This window comes from Linepithema humile, chromosome 1 (genome assembly GCF_040581485.1).
Source record: "Linepithema humile isolate Giens D197 chromosome 1, Lhum_UNIL_v1.0, whole genome shotgun sequence".
NCBI lineage: Eukaryota > Metazoa > Arthropoda > Insecta > Hymenoptera > Formicidae > Linepithema > Linepithema humile.
In genome coordinates, this window is record NC_090128.1 from 3776190 (window position 1) to 3797973 (window position 21784).

A 21784-nucleotide genomic window follows, 5' to 3' on the forward strand; every position below is an offset into this window, starting at 1 on the left:
AATACGGCGGCGGCATCTTTCGCCGATAGACGGATCCAAGAGGAATGACCAAGCTCGCAGAAGTAAATCGCTAAATAAAAGATAGATTGCGTTCGAAGTTTCGCTGCTTTAGAGTCGCTGCCAGCCCGAGCCACCCGGAAACCGGAAGCGCCGGATCCGTCTACGGAGAATGGGTTCAGTTATCCGGTTAATAATGATCGATGGCGTCTTCGGAGACGCAGACGGCGTCACGGGAAAATTATTCTAACGGCCGAATATACCTCCCCCTGCCTGCAGCTTGACGTATTCTTAATAACGGGAGGATTGCCTGATCCCGAATAAGTAATGAGTCGAAGTTAGCGGCAGGCAGGCAAGGACGAAGAACAATACCTCTAAAGCAATATTCTGAGTCCCGTGAGTTCGAAGTTCAGCACAATCGGGCGCACAAATGACATCCGGTGCATTCAACGATTTCTCTGTAATATTTAACGAGCGCATCTTTTAATTTACACAACGAATTGTGTATGTTCAACCGTTAGTCGCGAAAAAGAAAAAAAATGATCGATGAGTTGTGTGTCGTGAAATGGTTTTCACGAGCGTCCTCGATGTACGATAATCCTCGGTTTTTTTATCTAATGAAATATTCTTGTCACAATGCGGACGCATTGGGCACCATTAGCGTGCGAAATTGTACAAGGATCGTTCAGTGGTATTGCGTCAAGCTGTATACTCATCGCACATTTACAATCTTTTTCGGCTTATCAGAAAATTTGCATTTCGATCTGTTTTTTTTTTTTTTTTTTTTTTTTTTTTTTTTTTTCGAGCGTGTATTTTATTTCCGACGGTGCGAATTCGTTAATTCGCGGCCCTTCGCGCTGTCTCGACTTTCGCCGAACGGTCGACCACATTCTCACGAAAAAAAAAGCACGCTTCATTCGTCTTCTCCCATCGCACGGACATATGGACTCTCACTCGCTTAGACGATAGCGTATTGCAAGTATTTTTTTTTTTTCTTTTTTTTTTAACGTACATTACACGATATAGGCTTTCTTGCTCAGTCAGTAGTTTAAGGGCGTTCTCTAGCTCGTACATGTACAGAGTGGCCCAGCGTCGGCGGTTTTGGCGACGTAATGGGGAGTATCGATCCGTTTAAACCCGAGCGGGATCCCGGGATCGATATTCCTCCTCGCCGGCGGAAACGCGCGATCGCACGCCCTCGTTCTCCCCGGCTTCTCCCGATTCCTCGGGACATCCGGGTTTCTGGCGAACTTCAAACGAGATTCCGAGATTATACGGCGAATTGAAATCGTTACGTTATTTACGATCCCGAGGCGTGATTCCGCTCGGTGCGCGAGGAAATCGGCTGAGAACTGGCGCTCGGGAAAAACGCGTCTTCCCGAGCCCCGACACTTGACCCCGCGAATCGCCGATCTTCGCCGGGCCGCTCCGTACATACTATACATATACATATATGTTAATAATTTGAGGCAGTTTACGTCACTTTTTTTTAAGGCCGAGTTAACAGTAGTGAACTATAAGGTATGTGTGTGTATTGTGCGCGCGGCGCGCACTATCGCTCGGCCATGTTCACAGCGAGCAGGCGGCTTTACGGATGAAGGTACGGGGAGCGGAAGGGGCGATGGTGGTGAACGAGGGGGGCGAAGAGGAGGTGAAACGATGATCGTTCGGTATAGGAAGCACGGCGGTCTCGAAAAATTTGGCGATTTCGCTACGAAACGAGAGCGTTCGCGTTTTTTTTTTTCCTCCCTCTTTTTTTTTTTAACGAGCACAGGCAGTCGCTTTCGCCCCCCTGCCCCCTCTGTTTTACTCCTTCCTCTGACCTCCCCGTGCACTCTTCCTCCCTCTGCAGCCGTTTGATGTGTGTGAGAATCCTCGGCTTTTTTTATCTAGCGCGCGAGCGAAGCGGACAGAATGTGCCGTAGATTATTTTCACAAGCGACAGGCGGGGTGAAAGGACGAGAAGGGAGGGAGTGCGAGTGCGCAGGGAAGGGTACGCGGTTTAGTTTTTCCCGGGCACGTTGCGACTCGGGGGGATGCCGCTTTCGTTGGCATCGGTCGACGCTCAAGCGCGATGGGTGTGGATTTCTTTCGTCGCTCCGCGCCTACGGGGTGTCCCGATTACGTAGCGCCATTATCTCTCGGGGGCGGAAGGGAAATTCGATTTCACGTAAGTCGAATGAGCAGGTCTGCCAACCGTTTCCGCGCGCCGAGCAGTTCTTGCGCATAATATTTTAAGCCGACTACCGCTCAAACGTGCTTCCTCTTTCAACGGTATTACGATAAGTACAGTAAAATAGGATACTTCGTCACAAATGAGTTCGAAACGAAAGTGGGTTGGAGAGAAATGGACAAAAAAGAATTGTACATGTCGTCCGTGTGTAAAATCGCGCACCTTGTACATTACACCCTTTATGCAACAAGGCGGTAAAGGGAAGCGGGCTCCCGACCTCCCTTCCACTCGAAATAGAGCTCTCACTCGAGCGAGGATTCTTCGCGGACGGAGGATGCGCGGAGCAATGCGAGGGGGCTGTTTAACGTCCCGCGATATAGAGGTGGCTTCCTCTCTTTCCCTCTGTCTCTCTTTCCCTTTCTCTCTGCGGCAGGCCGGTCGTTCGGGGTAATAATAATAAATGCGCGGCCAGGGCCCCGTGGAAGCGAACGCGAACGGATATACGGGCCGTACCGGTATACAATATCTAAATGCGAGAAGTAATACCGGCGATAAAAGAGAACTACGGCGGTATCGCGCGCGGCATGTAACGATCTCGGGACGCCCGTTCGGACAAAGAGCCCGTGGCGTGCCACTGTGCAGACGTGAGTGTGTGTGTGTGTGTGTGTGTGCATACAGGGTGTCCAATTTTATCACGCGATCAATGTATTGCTTCATTTAAAAAAAAGACATTTTTTGATAATTTTATTATCTTATTGTGAAATCGGGGGAGAAAGTGCGCTGTTTACTTTTAAAATAATTATTACGTAATTTTCCGTAGCAGAAACTTTCGATTTTTACTTCTTGAAATTTTTTTGCATATTAATAATTTTATGGACCGATTAAAATGGAACACCCTATACGTGTGGGCGCGTATTTTCGCAAGTTTGGTAAGTTGCGCGCGTATCTGCATGCGAGAGCGTGCGAGCGCTCGAACGACGGTGTGTGATAAAATGCGGCGTGTATGTAACGTGTGTTAGATAGGAAGAGGAAGAGAGAGAAAAAGATTGGGCGGACGTTGCGAATAAGAAGCCCGTTTCTCTCTCGCTTCAACGTTTCAGACGAAGAGAGCGAGTGCTACTTGACAATGAGGCGGTGTCCTTTTTTTGGCACATCGATCGATGTGTGTGTTTATATGTGTGTGTGTGTGTGTGTATGCGCGCGCGCGTACCGAGCCACAAAGGAGATATTTCGTTCGAAGACTAGGACACGACTCCATCCTACCTTCTCTGTTCCTCTTGTCTCTCTTGCTTTATCCAATCCTGACATATTTCTGGTATTTTCCCCTTTTATCTTCTTTATTTCATTCAGTCATTATTATTCCTTTAATATCGAGGATGTATGATATCGATTGTCCATTAATTGCACGAATTTTGCATTTATTCATGGAATTTGACCTAGAATGTGTAATAAATTCTTGTTTTTTATTTATTCCTTTCGTTCCTTTTATGATAGACTTTTAATTTTTACTAAAAATTCTTTATTTTTGCAGATACATATCTCAATGTAAAGTATAAATAATTGACGGAACTTCTTATTGATGATTCTAGGACGAACCTTAAAAACCGGACCTTTTTACGTACAAAAGATTTTACGTCCAAAAGCAAATAAAACAGCGATTGTGTCCCATTTGCTTCAAAAAATTTAAATTAGTTCAAACCTAAGGGCGCTGAAAGATGTCCTTTGCAAGGACGAAAAATGCTATTTTTATTTTTTAGTCCTTTTTTCTGCCTTTCCACAATGACGTACAGAGATAGCCACTACACGTGCGGAGAAAACTCAAAAGAAGATTGTATCTCGGGCGTCGGGAAGGCAATTTTTTTTTTCGTTTTTTTCATTTTTTCCGATATTCCACGACAAAACAGGCCCTCCTGACAACAATGACGTACGCTCGTGCGTTTTCCATTCGTGAAGTCTCTTTGCGCGACCGTAGCGAACGGATTTTATGTACGCGTCTAACGTCGTGCTGCTAGTCGTGAGGGAAAGAGAAAAGAAGAGAAGGAAAAAAAAAGCAAGAGGGCCTACGGCATCATAAAGTATGGCGGCGTACGGTGTAATAGAGAGAGGGGCGGCCGCGGGCCCGATTTGGTGCGCTTCGAAAACGCGCAGCTTGTATTTAACGCGCTTAATTCCTCTTTCTTCCCCGACCCGCCGTTCCCGCCCCGTTTATCGCTGCCTTTTTAAGCGAAACATCGGGTAATGACTAATGCCCTTCTGGCTCTTGCTTCATGTCTATTGCTAAATGTGACCATCTCTGCCTTCGCGCGAGACTCAGAATTAGACTCGGGTTACGTTTGGCGGCTCGAAACACACTACGAAACACAGGTGGAAATAAGAGCCTGATTTTTAAGCTTGTCGGTTTGCGTAGAAACGAAAGTAAAGTAGAATTAAAAAATTCAAGGTCTTTATATCTCTACAATTATCTCTTGCATATTGAAACGCACCACGCAAGTACACAGAATATATAAAAATGAGGTCTTATAAATTTAGAATGCGTAAAAGAGATATCTTTATGACGTCAGTAACGAAGGTTAATGAAATATACATAAATATGCATAAATGCACATAAATATAGAAATAACAGGAGTTGAATATAAAAATAGCGGAACATTGAATTCCTAATTTTATAATCTTTTAAGTGTTCCTAGGCTTGCATCGTTAACAAATGAGTTTGCAAATGGAATGAATAAAAAATAGCATAATATAACTCTTTAATTATTTTTTACTTTAAATTGTGAAAGTTTTATTTATTTATTTAATCCCTTGTTTTCAACCAATTTAATGATAGAGATTGATTTTGAATACACATTAATATAGAAATAATGGAATCGAATGTAATTGAATCTCATTAAAACTTATTGTCAACGTCGGCGAAATCTTTTCAGCGTGTAATTCGAATATACAAAACCAGCACTTTGCTTTCCAAACTTTATGCGGTTTTTAAATATCTCAAGATTTTAAAACCACTAACGAACATCTGTTATCGCGCACAAATTTCCGGCGATTAGCTCCGGCCGAGACGAAATTGGCTTTCCCGGCGCCACGTGTCGGTGACGACGCCCATCGTGCCCATTTTTCATTCCCAATCCGTGAAGTCCGGCGACGTTTCGGAAGCCTTTCCAAAGCCACGACGCTAACTATACGGCATTTCCACGCGCGCTCGCTCGCTCGCTCGCTCGCTCGCGACGCTCCCTAATTACCTAATGTCGTGACCGACGTTACATAACGACGAGAAGCGACCAGCGAGGGTTTCAACGAGAGGCACGATAATTCCCCCATCCTCTGCTATACCCCGCGCATCGGTGTATAAATATCTATCGGCCCCACGTTGAAGTTTAACCCCAGCGACAGTCGTGCCCCGAGCCGTGACGGGCAATGGTCTCTGAGGGGAGGGGAGACGAGTCAGCAATTATGTATGCTCGCATTAAAACGATCTTTCGAAATTTGTTATAACAACAATAATATGGAAACGCAAACCGTATGCAAAGTGAAAAATTATTACCGACAAGATTATCTTTTAAACATGAACGCTTTGACAATATTTGCAGTTTTTCTCTTGCATGGAAACTTTAGACAGCAGAAAATTTGTTATTCCAACAATAATATGGAAATGCAAACCGTTGAAATGAAAAATCATATCTGGGACGATTATCTTTGAAATATTAACGTTCCAATATTTGCAGAAAAGCGAACTTTTTTTTCAAAATAAAAATTTTAAAAGGCAAAATACGTAAACAAGAATTGAAAAACTTTGATATCCTGTTGTGTAATCCTCAGTGACTGCCGGTAGAAGGACAAAAAATATTTTGCGGTAAAGGCGATGGCTCTCTCGGACATCCTGTATACGACCGCGAGCGATGTCCCGGAGGGACGAGGGCCGTAATAACTCCAGCGGCTATCGGCCGCTCGGTCGCGTAAAAAAATCCTTCCCCGACTTCCTCAAATATCGGCAATATCGAAAAATAGCGTGCGGTCGAAACGAGCGGCCCCGGAAATTGCTCGGCGAAACATCTAGACGGCGATCGTGAGTATTTTCTCGGAAAACGAACGACTTTTCCTCTTAACGGGACGAATTGTCCGCGAAGGGAAATGATTCTTCTGGGAAATGGAGAAATTGTAATTATCTCGGAGAGAAAGAGAGAGAGAGAGAGAGAGAGAAATAAAATCGCTGCAAATTGCAACGATGATCGAATTTCAAATGTCGCTTTTCTATGTTTTCCAACCTTGATTTCAATAACAGATTCTTCGCCTAATGAGAAAATCAATGTTGGTTTAATCGACATTGAAGCGTCAATTAAAAAACTCACGTTTGAATGATTAATAAATCTTGCTTATATTTCCTTTTCAAGGACACCGTATTTGTTTCAAAAGTATTTATGACGGTAGTACATCATACACTTTGTAAATTTTAAGTATCACATTTTTCGGCTGCGTGCGTATAATTACGAAATAATTTCTTCTCTTTCCTTGTCTCTCTCTCTCTCTCTCTCTCTGGCCGTCATCTGCAAGCGCTCGCATGATTCCGCGACACCCTGTATATATCCCGCGCCGCCCGCTTCCCTCACATCCCGTCAATAATTCGAGCGATAGATAAAACCGAGCTCGTTCCCCCGGAAATTCCGCACCGCCGCCGCCGTCGAGGCAAATTTTTTTCCCGTGCAGCGCGCGCGCGGCACCGGTGCCGCGCGTGAAGGTAAAGGCGCTGGATTTGGACGACCGGCAAAAATTGGTCAGCATCAGCGGAATGCGACGTCGCCTGTAAGGACGGAAAAATTTCGGTCACAGCGGAGGGAAATATACGATACCAACAACTAATCTTTTTTTGAAAAGACATCGACGTTATTGTCGAAGGGTGAAAGTTAAATCCGAAGAAAAGTCCAAACTCTTTGAAACAGTTCTAAAAATATATATTTTAACTGTTGACAAAAAGGTTAAAAAGATACTGTAATCGAGTATAAATCCCTATCGTTATTGTTGCACACGAGTTATTTTCCGTTAACACATTGATATCTCGCAACTCTATTTTATTTTCAAATTTTCCGTAATATTATTTTTCGATCTAAAAACATTTTTTGGGACTGTTTTTCGAGCAATTTTTTTTTTCTGCATCGCGGGCATTGCGTTTGAAATAACAATAGGAAATCAACAAGAAGTGCACGGCGCGGATGAAGGGAAACATCGATTTTTGGTAGACTTTCACGTCGACTTTCCGTCTCTCTACACCTCTCCTTCCGTACGCCGCTGCCGATCGCACGAATTATCCTCAGCCTCGCCATTGTGCCCCGCCGAAATGTTCCGTCGATCCTCTTTCAAGATCCGCAACGGCGCACATTTTTCACGCCGGCGAGGGCCGACCCGGGCGCGCGAGGGAAATTACGGTAGGTAGGTATACGGGCGCGCGGTTAAATCCGACGGCCCTTTCTGCGAAACGCGCGAGTGCTAATGACTTTTTGAAATATACGTGCCGGAACGAGATTAAATAAACGCGCTTTTCGGGCAAGGAGCTGCGGGCGAACGACGTTTCTCCGAGAACTATTATAGCCTGTTGTCTGCGAAATGAATGCGCCGCCTCTTTACATCTTGAGAGCATTAGCTAAAAATCGGGTCTATTCAAAATCCTCGATATAGCCGCAATTTCTAAAATGGAGCAAGATAAATCGTAATATGTTCGTATTTACGGGCTTTGAATATCGCAATTTTGCGTGTCTCACGTAAATCTCGAGAAACTTTATTGGCTTTGGTTATTTGATTTCATATGTTGGAATATCGCGAGCGAAATATGTGCCAATGCGAACTCCAAATCAAATATTGTGCCGTGTTATCGAACTGATTCTCGCTGCAACCTTTCATGCGTTATGCAACAATTATAACAATATTTATTTGTTAAATAAGCTTAGGTTTGATACCGATCTCTTGTTTGCACGCAACAATGTTTTAAGCAAATATTATACGTGATTAAAAAATGGAATTTTTTTCTATTGACAATACTTTACCCAATACTCGTAAATTCACATTTATTCCTTATTTAGCGAAACTCTATTGTGCATCTTTGTTCTAATTTTTTTGATATAAACGTGGCGAAATTGTCGACCGAGATAAATTCCGATCTTCTGACAGACATATACATTTGTAAAACTTTTTTAATATTGTCAAAAGCATCATCTGTCAAATGCATTTTGTTTTGGCAAAATACACGAATATATCTTCCAAAACAGGCCAATCAGCATATATGATATAAAAAATTTATGCGATCACAATTGGCGAACGCAAGAATGCACGTGTACTCCACTGGATATCTCATTCGTATATTTACGGATGCGCGCAATACTTCACGATCATGAACATTTGCTAAATCATCCGTTTATTAATCATAGCAATGAAATATTCAGCGAAGCGCACGTTCAGAGAGTACGCGACATATCTCGTTAAATCATGATAATTTTTTCAGCATATTATATAAAAGACATACTGTATTTTTCATCGTATCACATTTTGCTGGATTTTTTGTTGGCATAATTACAGGTGCGATGCTGCACGATCGTAAGTGAATAATTTGACAAATGACGACTGCTACTCGTTTACGAAGTATCGCATCCACAATGAAATATCCAGCGTGTGTCCATGTGTGTTTTTGCATCCCAATTGTGGTCGCGTAATTTTTTAATGTCATATGGCTCGTTTTAGAAGGTGCATTTCACTCGCTTTGTCACAAATTAATACGCGCTTTCTGCTCCCGCATTACGAATGAAAAATGGATATTTCGTTTTGCGGATATAATCGCGAGTGCGGCAGGCACTTCACAATCGTAAACGAATAACACTCGCCAGTTGCGCCGTGTTGTTTGTTCATTATCGCGAACTATCGCACCCGCAATTACATCCGTTCGACCGACGAATTTCAGCATGGCTGTGCTAAAAAATTCAGAACAACTTAATGACGGAATAACCGCACGATAGAATTGCGCCACCGAAAACAAAGGTTGAATGCAAAAATTGTAAAGCTGCCGCTTGCACGCTTATTACCGGTATTATTGATAGAGAGGATAAAGAAATTCCTTTCCGCATTCTTTTTTTTTCACCGCATTACGTGCGCTCGTTATTTGAAATTTTTCGGAGAAGACGCGCAAGATAGTCTCGTCGAAGTATTCGGAAAATTCGTGCGGGCTTGGAAAGGGGGCGAGCCGCGGGAAGAAAAGGGCCTCGCCACCGATTCCCATCTCGACCGCGCCCGTCCTCTCGTCCCTTGATGGACCGGCCCCCGGTCCCTGCGCTCTAACCTATCTCTCTCTCTCTTTCTCTCTTTCTCTCTGTCGACCGCGGTTCGCTCGGTGCGGTCGTGCGGTCACGTTGATCGATCGTTACCGTGTAACGAACGAAATACGGTCCCCCGTCTCTACGTCCGTTTCTCCTTGAGCGCGCGCTTTGAAAAGGGCGGGCGCGCGGGACAAAAAAGACGAAACTCGAGCCGGCTCGGACGTTCTCTCGGGTTTCTAGAGATGCGCCACGCCGGGAACACAGCACAGCGCGAGCGAGAGGGAACGAGGGAGGGAAAAGGAGGGCGAATTACAACGTGAGGGACAGTGAGGGGGGAAAAAAAAAAGGGAGGACGGGCGGCGAAAGAGAGAGATATATAGAATGACCGCGATGACTATGACGCGGCGCAGCCGCCGTTTCCATTTCCTGTACGCGACCGCGACGCGAGAGCTGCAAAAAAAAAAAAAAAGGGTTGAACGGTAGGGAAAGGGCTGCGTGGCGGAATTGCGGCGGAAACCGGGGCAAGGAGCGGTGGGACTCGAGTGTCAGAATTTAGCGAACTCATCAACGTCGCTCTTTATAACGTTCATTAATTTTCTAGGACTGTAGAGAGGTTTTAACGAACTTGTGTGCCGCTCACGCTTCGAGGGGAATGCGCGCGCGTATGTGTGTGCCTGTGTATACGTATGTACGTGTGTGCGCGTGAGGATGCAGGGTCAGTTACGTCATTAGGTGGGGGAGGATGGGCCCGCAAGAAACGCGAAGCCGAGGATCTGACCTTCACTGATTCAAGGGGATTCTATATTCGCACTGTACATTTAGCGATAAGCGATAAATATGAAATTGAAATCGATTTGGCGATTACAAATATATGAGTCGAGATATCTTATTACAGAAATACTGATCAATCTAATACTGACTACAAATACTGATCAATCATTAGTAAAAATATACAATAAAAAATTCATTTTTAAGCTTAACGTTAATCTTCATAACTTCGATTTATTTGAACGAATAAGCGTTCTCTCTAAATGAACGAGAAATGAATGTGGAAAAATATCGTGAAAACAATATGTATTCAATTTAACTTTTATTTTAACATTGAGGCAGTTTTTTTTTTTTTTTTGTTTTTACTTTTTATTTTGTTAAGTGACGAATAATCGATAATAGTAAGAATCGCTGATTGAAAGTTTTGTATTACGCGATGTCGACTCGTATAAATAAAGCGAAGCGAATAGTTTTGTTCTCATTTGTCGAAGAATACTACGGCGAATTCAAATAAATTTATTCGCCTATGCTTGAAACGGAAATGTTCACTTCTATTAAATAAAGTATTCCTAGAAAGCCGTGAAAAAAGTTGAATCATAAAAGATGCGTATCATATATTATAATTTTATGCACGCTGGTGTGGTTGGGTGATGGATACTTATCTTGATAGCGCGATAACGTTCACGGACGAATGCTTCGAAATGTGAAAAACTTCGTGGTGAGAACAGCAGATGTAGCATATAAAAGATGCAACTTACGTAATACGCTTCTGAGTTTCGTGCATTTTTACTTCAAAACAAAATAATTTTACTTCACAAATTTATTCTAATTGTAATTATTTTATTCGAAACAAAAATATTTATGCTTGTTTTTTTTTCCCGAAAGCACACGCTTTAAATTTGTGCGAGTTGTTCCTGCAAATCTGAATATTGAATGATACAATTGAAAGATTCATGATCGGTCTTGATAAAATTAAAGTTTTATTCGTTGTATATTTTAACCTACAAATATTCATCAATAAAAATATGAATGTTTTTGTTACTATAAAGATGAGACTAAAATAATACAATGTATTTTTTGTATTTTAATGTTTGAATAGTATCGATCGACTAAACTGTTCACATTTCATAGGTTAGTCTCGTAGATCAGAGAGCCTCTTCTTTATCCGACGAATGAAAACCGCGCGACGTGGAGTTCGGTGTTCGCTGTTAAGATGATTGTCGGTCACGTGTTAAGTCGTTTAGCGAGCGGCCGCGTTAGTCAAGTCTACGGGTGGATTTTAGAGTCTTCGCGTTGAAAACCTGCTACGGCGTTAAGCGTGGAACAAACAATGATGCGCTGACGTCTAATGCATTAGAACACCTAATACAGGCCGGTTTATACAGGCAAGTAATCTAGCACAAAATGAATAAATTGAAAATACCACAATTTAATGTCCTTGTTCTTCCTTCATGAAAAGATAAATCACCATGTCATGATGAAAGAGCGACTCCCCGCTGTTGTGGGTCAGTCACGAATCTCTCAAAAGACGAAATTACATTATTGGAGAACGTTATAGAAAGCGTTTTCTCTTGGCAATTTTAACAAAATTTGATTATTCTGGCTTTTTTTAAACCTGAGGCGGAAATATTTTCTCAGATACTATTCTTTAAGTTCTTAGTTTATTCTAGGTTTGTTGATTTATTATAGGTTTCTTTTGTGTGTGAGGTTTTCAAGTATGGTATGAGGTTTTCAAGTATGCCGTGAGGTTTTCAAGGATGGGCGAATTTAGTTCCGTTTCTCGCATAATTCTTCAACAATATTTTTTTCAAAGTTATTCTTCCAAATTTATGACTTTTTTGCCGACACACATTTAAATCTGAATGACCGTTCGTCTTCGATCGAGAATAATTATTAGGAGTACCTCCTTCAATTGGAGGACAGACAATACGCAGTGTAATTTGCGAAATTTATAGGCCATTTGTGTGGAAAAAAATTTTAAGCGCTAATTATATATTCGTAGACTATTAAATTCACATTAATCTTTTTCTTCTTCAATTAAGAATAATTATTAGAACGATTAAAATTAATATTCGCACTATAAACCATTGAAGTCACTTTTATCTTCCTTTTTTCGCTCAAGCATACTTGTATTGTTCCAAAAATGTTCTTTCAAAATTGATTAAGCGAGAACGCGTAGCATGATTTCTCGCAAAATTTGTCGAGGCACTAAATATATATTTGTGCTGTTGTACATGTGTATCTCTCTTCTTTCGATAAAAAATAATTATTAAAAATGTCTTCTTGAATTGGCGAATAGAGACGCGGTGGAATGATTTCTTGCGAAATTTGTAGGCCATTTTTGGAGGAAAAATTGTCGAGGCACTAATTCTACGTGATATTGACTATTCAATATTCTCCAAAATATAATTTTCTTCGTCAAGTAAGGCAGACTAGATACATACTCGAATGAATACTTGGTTTTAAGCGTAATACGCGCGGCTAAAAGGAGCCGGCCCATTATTATCCTGAAAGCACAGTAAGTTGCATCGAGGTTATTTTTCGATCAACTTCGACGTTCGGCACAAATCTTCCAGAGCTTCCGCTTTCGCGCGCCACGTCCGGCTGGGTCTCGCGAATAATTAATAGACGGACGTGAGTAATGAGCTTTTAATGGCCGCTTTAAGCGCCGGATATCTCGATCTCGAGCAAACACCGTTTTTGCGTCGCCGCTTCGCTCGTCGTCGTCGTTAATTGCTCTGCGACAATTCCGTCCTCTTTCGTTCGCGAACGCTGCTCTTTGAAGGGAGGATTCGTAATCCCGTCGCGTCTTCTCCTTCTCTCTACTTGACCTAAAACTGAATGGCACGGAAATTAATTATGGATTTTGTACGATCGAGTAATCGATACCGAAAGAAATTTTGTCACGTAAGATATTCCGGAATAAAATCGACTTTTATTTTTATGACGGAACGTTCAATTCATTCGGAGCCAACGTTTTCCTAACTAATGCCCGAATTTTGTACGATAAATGGCCCTCACCCTCAGTTCGCCATGTTACACATCAGAACTTGGTTCTGCTAGGGTTAAAGCTCGGATTATATCTTTCCCGCGGGAGAGAATAGGGATAATTCCAAAACTCGAATAATTAACTAGCGCTCGACCAAGAAGGGGTTGCGAAATTCGTATGTCGCCCAATGAATACTAGGTTTCTACTACAATTCCTCATCATTTATGCCATAAGTTTATAATTCTCTTCGTATATTCAATGGAAGAGTCGATAAGTTTGCAACGTATGTATAAGTGAAATGTTCGTTCTTCGGTCTCCAACGTCAAAATAAAATCAATTTTTTAACAATCGTATAATACTTCATATTTATAGCCGTATTAAAATCGTAGAAAATAAACCTCGCGGAGTGAAATACGTATCCCAAGAAAAAAAAAGCTTTCTATAGCGAAGTGAAATCCCAGTCGGTCGGAAGCGACCGGTTGTTATCACACGGCGACATCGCCGGCAAGGCGCACGAATGATGCTTATCATTCGGTGTCAATCGCGTCATCGCGGCATCGATTTTCGCTTCTCGCGCCGAACGACGTCTGGTCACGTCGCAATCGTTCGGTTAGAAATGTTGAATAATAAGGCGGGGAATTCGAGAGAGATCGAGAGAGAGGGAGAAAAAAAGAATTCCCGCAAGAAAAGCGCCGTGAGGCCTAAATAAACGATCTGATTTTATACTTGGGCTTGTGTGAAGCCTGTCGTTATAGATGGACTGTGAAAAGTCATTATTCCAGACGATGAATCATGGCACTAATAAATCTCGGCAAAGGATCGAGAGACGTCCCGGAACTCCAAACTACGAATTCGGATTTATTTTATTGTATCATGTTCACGGTGCGCGTCTTTATTATTTTCCTTCACATTTCTTATCCATACGAGCGTTCTCGTGTGAAAATACGGAGTATATTGAATACTGTGTGTTAGAGAAATACATCTGACATCCCAGATTCCGTGGAAAGTAATTAATAAAATGTATTCAAAGTGAAATTTTATAAATTTAATATTAAAATATAATCAATTTAGTAAATTGAAAATAAATTATTTATTCAATATAATTAATTTCATAAATTATAAATCTAATTTAATAGCTCTTATTTTCAAGTTTTACTTTATTATGTCCATAATCTATAACAAATAATTAAATTTATAATAAATAAAGCTTTTACTTTTTAAGCTAATTTTGCTCTTTAAGTTACATAATATAATAATATAACTTGTGCCCAAATAAATTTTCAAATTATAAATAATTTTTTATAGAAACCGGATATTGAAATGAAGACATATTTTGCTCTATACATAAAATGAATTTTTCTATAAGAAGATGAAGTTATTTTATCATTTATGAGAAGATTTAAAACGCGATAGAAAAACGCGAAATAAATATATAAAGAATTTATCTCTCTATCCTTCACACTTTTAATTCGTTCTCTAACTAGAACCTCCTCCAGCCCTTCGCAGGATTCTAGTAACTGCGGTCGACATCTGACGCTTCTTCCACACATCCCGTACTTAAGAATCTGTGGCTTCACAGAACTGCGACTCACACAATGATCTGCGGCTTCGGGGACACCGTGCGTAATCGCGGATCCGTGGGATCAAAAAGCAATGAGATCTAGTATATATCTTTCCCGTCTCTCCAGATAAAAAGAATTTTTCTAATCTTTCTCCGCGCGCCTTATGAGGGTAGAACAAATTTATCTTGAGAGAGAGTGGAGAACTCTCTCCGAGGACCGAGGACTCCTTGGACCCGATGAAGTCGCGAATCCACGACGCCCGCGGTGAAACCAGAGAGCTCCGAAATCGAGCGCACCGTCCATCCTTCGAGAATACCGGCGACGTTCTCTATCCTTCTTGAGGATACTGAATAATGGAGGAATGAGTGAGGAGCCGTGGAGGCTGGCGGAGCGGTTGAGGGAGAGAGGGAGACGACATCTCACGAGCTCTCGAGGGCCCGATGGGGAGGGGAAGGGGGAAGGGGGGAGAGGACCCGAAAACGTAGCTGCCAGAACATAGTGGATGCTAATGCGGCCCTAAGCAAACGGGGATTTCTTTTCTCTACCTGAAGTCGTGCTCATTGCAGGTGGAACGCCTGACGTGTGTATACGAACGACGACCATTTCAACTGCTCTCTCCCCCTTCGTCCCACCCATATGTCCATCCATCAGTCCGCCGCGTGTGTGTAGTACGGATACGCGTGTGCGCGCGTGTATGTTTACGCGCGTGTGCATGCGCGCGTGTGTGCGTGTGTGTGCACACGACGTGTGTTTATTCGGTGCCCGTCCGTCCGGCCACCCGCTCACCGTCAACAACGAACACGGCACGTACGATCGTTGTGCCGACGATGGCGGTATACGGGGTGTTCCGCGCGATTCGAAACTTCCTCGAGTTCGAGCCGCTTACGCATGCCGAAAGAGCGGAGCGGAGGTTCTCGGGAGGGAAGAACCGGCGGCGGGTGAAGCACGGGAGTGTCCCCGTCTTTGAGTTATCTCGAACTCGTCGAAGTCGAAAACGACTTCGGCGAAGCCGGACCTCGGCAAATACATTCGCGAAGCGTTTTAATTAATTTCGAGTGGTCGTCGGAAATTCGGACGGCACCGATGCGGAATGTTAACTCGAGACTTGATTAATTTACGATTAAAATTAAATGCTTGCGGAGAGTGGCGTTCGATCCTTTTCAAGGGGGAAATTTAATCGGTGAGCGATAAAAAAAGCACGAGAGGCGCGTCTAGGGTTCCTTATTCGCACTTTCGGCACCTTGCAATGTCGTTCAATGCAAACTGCAATTTGCCGAGCGCTTACCTTCGTTTAATCAGTGCCGCATCCGATACGCGCGCTCCTCCGCGACATCCCCCCCTCTTCATCAAAGATATATTCTTTGTGGATAAAAAATAATACACCGAGAGGAATTAGCGATTTGGCGTTAATCGAACTTCCGAATGAGAGTTTTAACATCAAAGAGATCGGTACGGCGATTTTGCTTTCGGGACACCCCGTAGATGCGCGCGGGGAGACAGATGTACCCTATGCCGACTATGCGCGCTATAGACCCACCCGCATGCACTTTTAACGATCGAGATGATAAGTCGCGCGGAACAGGGCGCACGAGAGAGATATATGAAAAGAGAGAGAGAGAAAGAGAGAGAGAACAGACACGGCCTCTCTCGTGGGATTAAGGTAAATCCACACCGAGGGCGAGCAACATCGGATCATAATTCGATATAGCCGCGCGTCCTGGCGAAGGAGGCGTCCGCCATTTATGCCGTCCTCGTCGTCGTCGTCGTCGTCGTCGTGAATGCGCCTGCGAATTTTGCTCGCGCCGTTTCGGTCGCGAGAACATTTGTCGTCGTCAGCGAGTCTAATTAGTATTGAGTGTCTACGCTGCGTTTATCTATAGCACGTCCGAACTGTCGCTCGGTACGTAGTATTTCAGCAGGAGGATGTTAAAAAAAAAAGAGAGAAAAAAAAAAAAAGACCGGCGGTAAAAGGCAACTGCTAAACGACGCATATCGCGGTCAACGACATCCATTTACCTACATCATAGCCTGACTCTTTTAGGGTCGGTTTAGGTCGACGGAAAGGGTCGAAGGAAATTACTTTAGATTATCGACTATGCGCAAAAGGACTCTTTATATCCCTGAGTCTTTAGCGTACCTTCGAATTTTTATCGACCAACTATTTCGCCGTAGCGCATTTTCAGTGGGAAGACCTGTCCTCTCGCCATCCTACGGACTATTCTTTCATAAACGTTCATAAGCGTTTGATTCGCTATAAATTATGTGCATTTTATAAAGTAATAAATGTTTATAAACGTTTATGAAGTAAAGCCGCTACATGCCTGCCCCGCGTCTATTGTCTACGTGACTTTTACGCGAACTTGTTTCCGCGTGGCTCTACAAACTATATAAATTGTTACGCGTAGAAAAACGAAGGCTTGAAACAATAACGGCCGATATCAGTGCCGATATTGGCCGAACTGTCTCCGACACACATACATAGAAGAACAATATCGTAAAATGACGATAAGTCGCTTATTAAATAATCAGTTTTTTTTTTTTTTTTTTCGAAGATTGCGATTTCGGAAAGAAAAGAAGGAGGACAGAGCACAGCCATTATAAGCGTCGCCCGCGGCGACTAATGCATTGTCTACGCGCAAAGTGACAGTTGGTGCGCAATTTACATCAGAGGTTTTCGGTTGCAACAGTAGTCGACAATTGTCGCAACAAGCGTTCGGTGTCAAATTTGACGGCCGCTGAATGATGCTCGACAACGGTTTCCCATAGTACCATTATGAACCGCGCTTTACGAGCGAACGCGCGTATATTAAAATGTCACGTAAAAGCCATCTAAAAATCGCTAATTCCTTCTTAACTCAGACGCATTTCTTCTAGAGATTTTGCTTTACGACTTTGCCTTCTCCCTTATCAAATCTTTCCGATCATCGGGCGAGACTTGATAAAGAAGCAGCGGAAGAAGAAAGACTCTCTCTCTCTCTCTCTCTCTCTCTCTCTCTGCGATTGCTCGCTCGAGATTCACAATGCGCGTTCGCTTCGATTCATAATAATACAATGTTCGTCGCGATGGTTGCTGCGGTTGTTACGCGTAGACATTCAACATGGCGAAACCGCCCGGTCTGCCGGCTATCGTCGTCTAACTTTGGGGCAGGAGGGCGTGATAGCTCGGCGTCTCGTAGAAGCCGGCGGCGGCCTGATGAAGAGCGTGCAGGGAGGTCGCGTGATGCCTGTGTATCGTGCTGGCGTAGACGCTAGAGACGCCGGCCGCGGCGGAGACGCCGTTGGAAGCACCGAATATGGACGAAGAGGAGGAGGAGGAAGACGAGGAAGAGGAGGCCTGCTGTCCGATATGCGAGGCAGCCCGCGACAGCAACGTCGACGGCCGTCTGTAGGGATGATGAGCGATTGCCGCCGAGACCGACGTGGCGCGATGATGACCGTTCGAGCTCGCGCTCGAGCACGTGACCGCCGCGACGTTGCTGTACGCTTGCTGATACGTTTGCCGTAAGATACCAGAGATCGACGCGGACGTCGCGGACGTGACCGACGACGAAGAGGAGGAACTTCGGTCGCTTTGGTGTGGTTGGTGCTGATGGAGCTGATGAGCGGTGGTACGATGCTGCGGCGGCTGCTGCTGCTGCTGCTGCTGCTGCTGGCGGTGTTGATGATTGTGGGCGCGCATGGCGCGGAAGTAATGTTGATAAATACCTGATATGACCGCCTTCTCGTCGGCGGAGATGAGTTCGGCGCCGCCGGAAGCCGTTGGTGTTAAGGATCGTTGCTGCGGTTGCTGCTGGGTATGATGTTGCGGTTGCTGTTGATGAGTGTGATTCCTGTGATGATGGTGATGATGATGATGGTGACTCGGCTGCTGCTGCTGCTGCTGCTGCTGCTGCTGCTGCTGCTGCTGCGGCTGCGGCTGCGGCTGCTGTTGCTGTTGCTGTTGGGGATGATGCCGTCGTTGTGGCTGTTGCTGTGTCTGCTGCTGAGACAGCGTGGCCGCGACATTGAGTGCCGCGCGATACGAGGCTGCCATGGTGACAGCGGACATCTGGTCGGTCGTGGATATGAGACCGTTGCCGGAGTCCGCGGTGGCCACCACCGCCGCGGCGACCGAGGACGACGCGATGGTGGACGTCGTCGGCGACACGGCAGCGGTGGTGGATACGACGTTCGAGGAAACGACGTTCGAGGAAACGACATTGCCATTGGTGTTTTTCGGCTGTTGCGCGACGGCCGTTGTCGTCGTCGAAGAGGCAGTCGCGGTGGCGGCTGTCGCCGTGACACCGGCGGCCGCGGTGGACGCCGTCGCCGCGCTCCTGCGGCCGTTCCTGCGGGAGGCGGACATGGGCGCCGTCGCCGGCGCCGCCGGCGGCGGCAGATTATTGACAAAGGGGCTCCTCCTCTCGCGCTCGGCACGTCGATAGTAGCACGGATGGATCATTAGGAGGGGCTCGCCGCCGCCGGGCGGCGGCTTTGCCTGGCTCGGCAATTCGTACTCGACACTGCAGTCCACGTGGAGCGGCTGCGAGTAATCCTTGTACTCCTGCACCTTGTAGCTGTTGATCGCCACGGCGGCGGCCGCGGCGGTGGCGGTGGCGGCGGCGGCGGCCGCTGCTGCTGCAGCCGCTGTTGCTGCCGCGCTTGTCGTCACCGAGTTCGCGTTCACATTGCCGTTGACATTGGTAGGGTTGATGTTTGCCGATGACGAGTTAGTGGAAGCGGCGGCGGCGGCGGCGGCGGCGACGGCGACGGCGACGTCGTCGAGACTAGCAGAAGTCGCCGGCAGCACTGTCTGCCCGGTTACACCGCCGCCGTGAAGATGGTGATGATTATGGTGGTGATGGTGATGATGATGATGTCCGTGGTGAATGGCGGCACCCACCACCACTTCCTTCTCGTAGCAGGCGGCGGCCATGTTGTCGGGTGCCTCCTCCTCCTCCTCCTCCTCCTCCTACTACTACTACTACTACTACTATCCGCCGGCGCGCCGTCCCTTCTTGCACGCCCGACGACGCTGACGACCCACGATGACCCACGGTATCGTACGCTAGGCCTTCATGACGCGCGACACTCGCGATGATTCTCGCCGGCGACGATGGTACGCTGCTGCCCGTCGTGTCGGTCGACGTTTTGATGCCGCTTGTCGTCTTTTTAAAGCGCGCCGCGAGGAGGAGGTTGCTTTAAGATTGACGCGCACGCGACTGTCTCGTCTCTTGAAAAAAATTTCTTCTTGCCGATGGAAATTGTATTGTATATGTTCCGTTACCGTTGTGTTTCGATGACGATGACGGGAACGAATTTTGCCGGTGCGGTCAGTAATGATCACGGCTAGACTCCCCGACTAGACTCACGCACTCTCGAGCGAGCCGGGGGAGAAGGGTATGGCTCATCGCCGCGCGGTAGCCTTAGCCAAGGGTTGGACCAAGGAAGTATATCCAACACCGAGGGGAAAGCTCCCGAGAGAAGCCTGGTGGCAAGCGTAAACTATCGCATAATTCGTTTTTTTTTTTCTTCTTTTATTTCTCTAACAAAAAGCTCGGTCTACTGTGCCAATTATGCACGGGGTCCCTATTAGTCCCCGGCGTTTAATGCTCGCTCGTCCAGGACGTTCGGTCTTCTCTCGTCACCGCTGGCTGTCAGGACCACCCGTCCTGCAGCCCTTTTCCTCGCTCCCCTACCTTCTCTCTTTCCTTTCCCTTCTCTCTCTCTTTCTCTCTTTCTCTTCCTTTCCTTCCTTCTTCCTCTTCCTCTCCTTCTCGCTTTCTCTCTCCGTCCGTCTGGCAGACTGATGTCTTCCTCGTCCCTCCTCCGTCGCGGCCGCCCTTCACGCGTGCTTCACTTCACTGTCACGAGCCGCCTGAGGGTCGCGCAACCCGGTCGCCGCCGATGCCCGCCGCCCCGCTCGCGTGTCAGCTACTCGCGGAGCCCTCCGTGACGTAGCGAACCCGTGGGAACGTCGCGGTGACAGCGACAGAGTATACCCCGTCTTGTCGGGGTGTCGTCGGGCCCGTGCCGACGTCCGACTGACTGGGCGTAGTAGCGGCGCGTCCGGCTCGCTCGCGGTTTCGCGATTTCCGTGTGTGTGCGCCGCCGTCGCGACGTCTATATTGTACGACGACGCATGGGTTCTCGCGTTCCTTCCGCGGATCTGTCACTGTCTTTCTTTTTTTTCTTCCTCTCTTTCTATCTTTCTCTCACGTGTACACGCACGTACTATACACCCTTTTGCATGAACGAAGATCGCGATATTTCACCCCGGCACGCGGATTGTATGACTCGTCTTGCTTGTATGGACGTACGAAGGTACGTCCTTCCGCGGCGTGCGTGCGTTTTGCGTGTATGTATGTATATATATATATTATATATAAATATATAATATATATATATATAAATATATATTATGTTCGTGTATTCAGAGCACAAGCAGATATACGCGGCCCGATCGTCGCGCGCTGACAGTCGAGCTGCGACTGAGAGCTGAGTTCCTGGGGGACCCTCAACGGGCTCCCCTCCTGACGGTTGTATGCCGGCATTCTCGCGTGGTCGATGACGGAACGAGCTATAATGCCGGGTTTACATGCTCCGAAAATGACGAGAATGCAATTCTTTTTTATTGCAGAAACTCGAGGATATATCTATTTATTTAAACGCTTAGATATGTTTAAACTAAATTTATTTCGTTTACAAGTTTATTTGTTTAAATTATATTTTTAATATGAATTTTGAAAGATTCAACTTCTAAGAAAGATTTAAATCGAAGATATTCAAATTTTTTTTACGATACCTTATTTTTGATTCATTATTTTTCTACGCACACTCGTCCTTGTCATTGAACAAGATACGACGTATATTGTATATTGAAACAGAGACCTACCTGAGAGCGGCAGAGATTTTCGTAGGACATTTACCGACATCCCCGATGTATAAAGTAATGTCACCACTTTTGTATTTTTGTAAAGATTTTGGATTATTGTAATCGCTTATTTATCGCGATTTTAAGAAA

The 21784-nt window shown here is 45.3% G+C and overlaps 1 protein-coding gene across 1 annotated transcript; it reads right to left on the reverse strand.

Annotated features, from left to right (window-relative positions):
• Positions 1–809: 809 nt before the first annotated feature.
• Positions 810–21276, reverse strand: LOC105674297 (centrosomal and chromosomal factor-like). The gene has a single exon (XM_067347831.1). It carries the CDS (start codon positions 19694–19696, stop codon positions 17915–17917), a length of 1782 nt encoding a protein of 593 aa, XP_067203932.1. The 5' UTR covers positions 19697–21276; the 3' UTR covers positions 810–17914.
• Between the last annotated feature and the right edge of the window lie 508 nt (positions 21277–21784).

Bases quoted from the DNA above. Each gene is read 5' to 3' on its own strand.
- LOC105674297 (XM_067347831.1), bottom strand. From the start codon at position 19,696: ATGGCCGCCGCCTGCTACGAGAAGGAAGTGGTGGTGGGTGCCGCCATT.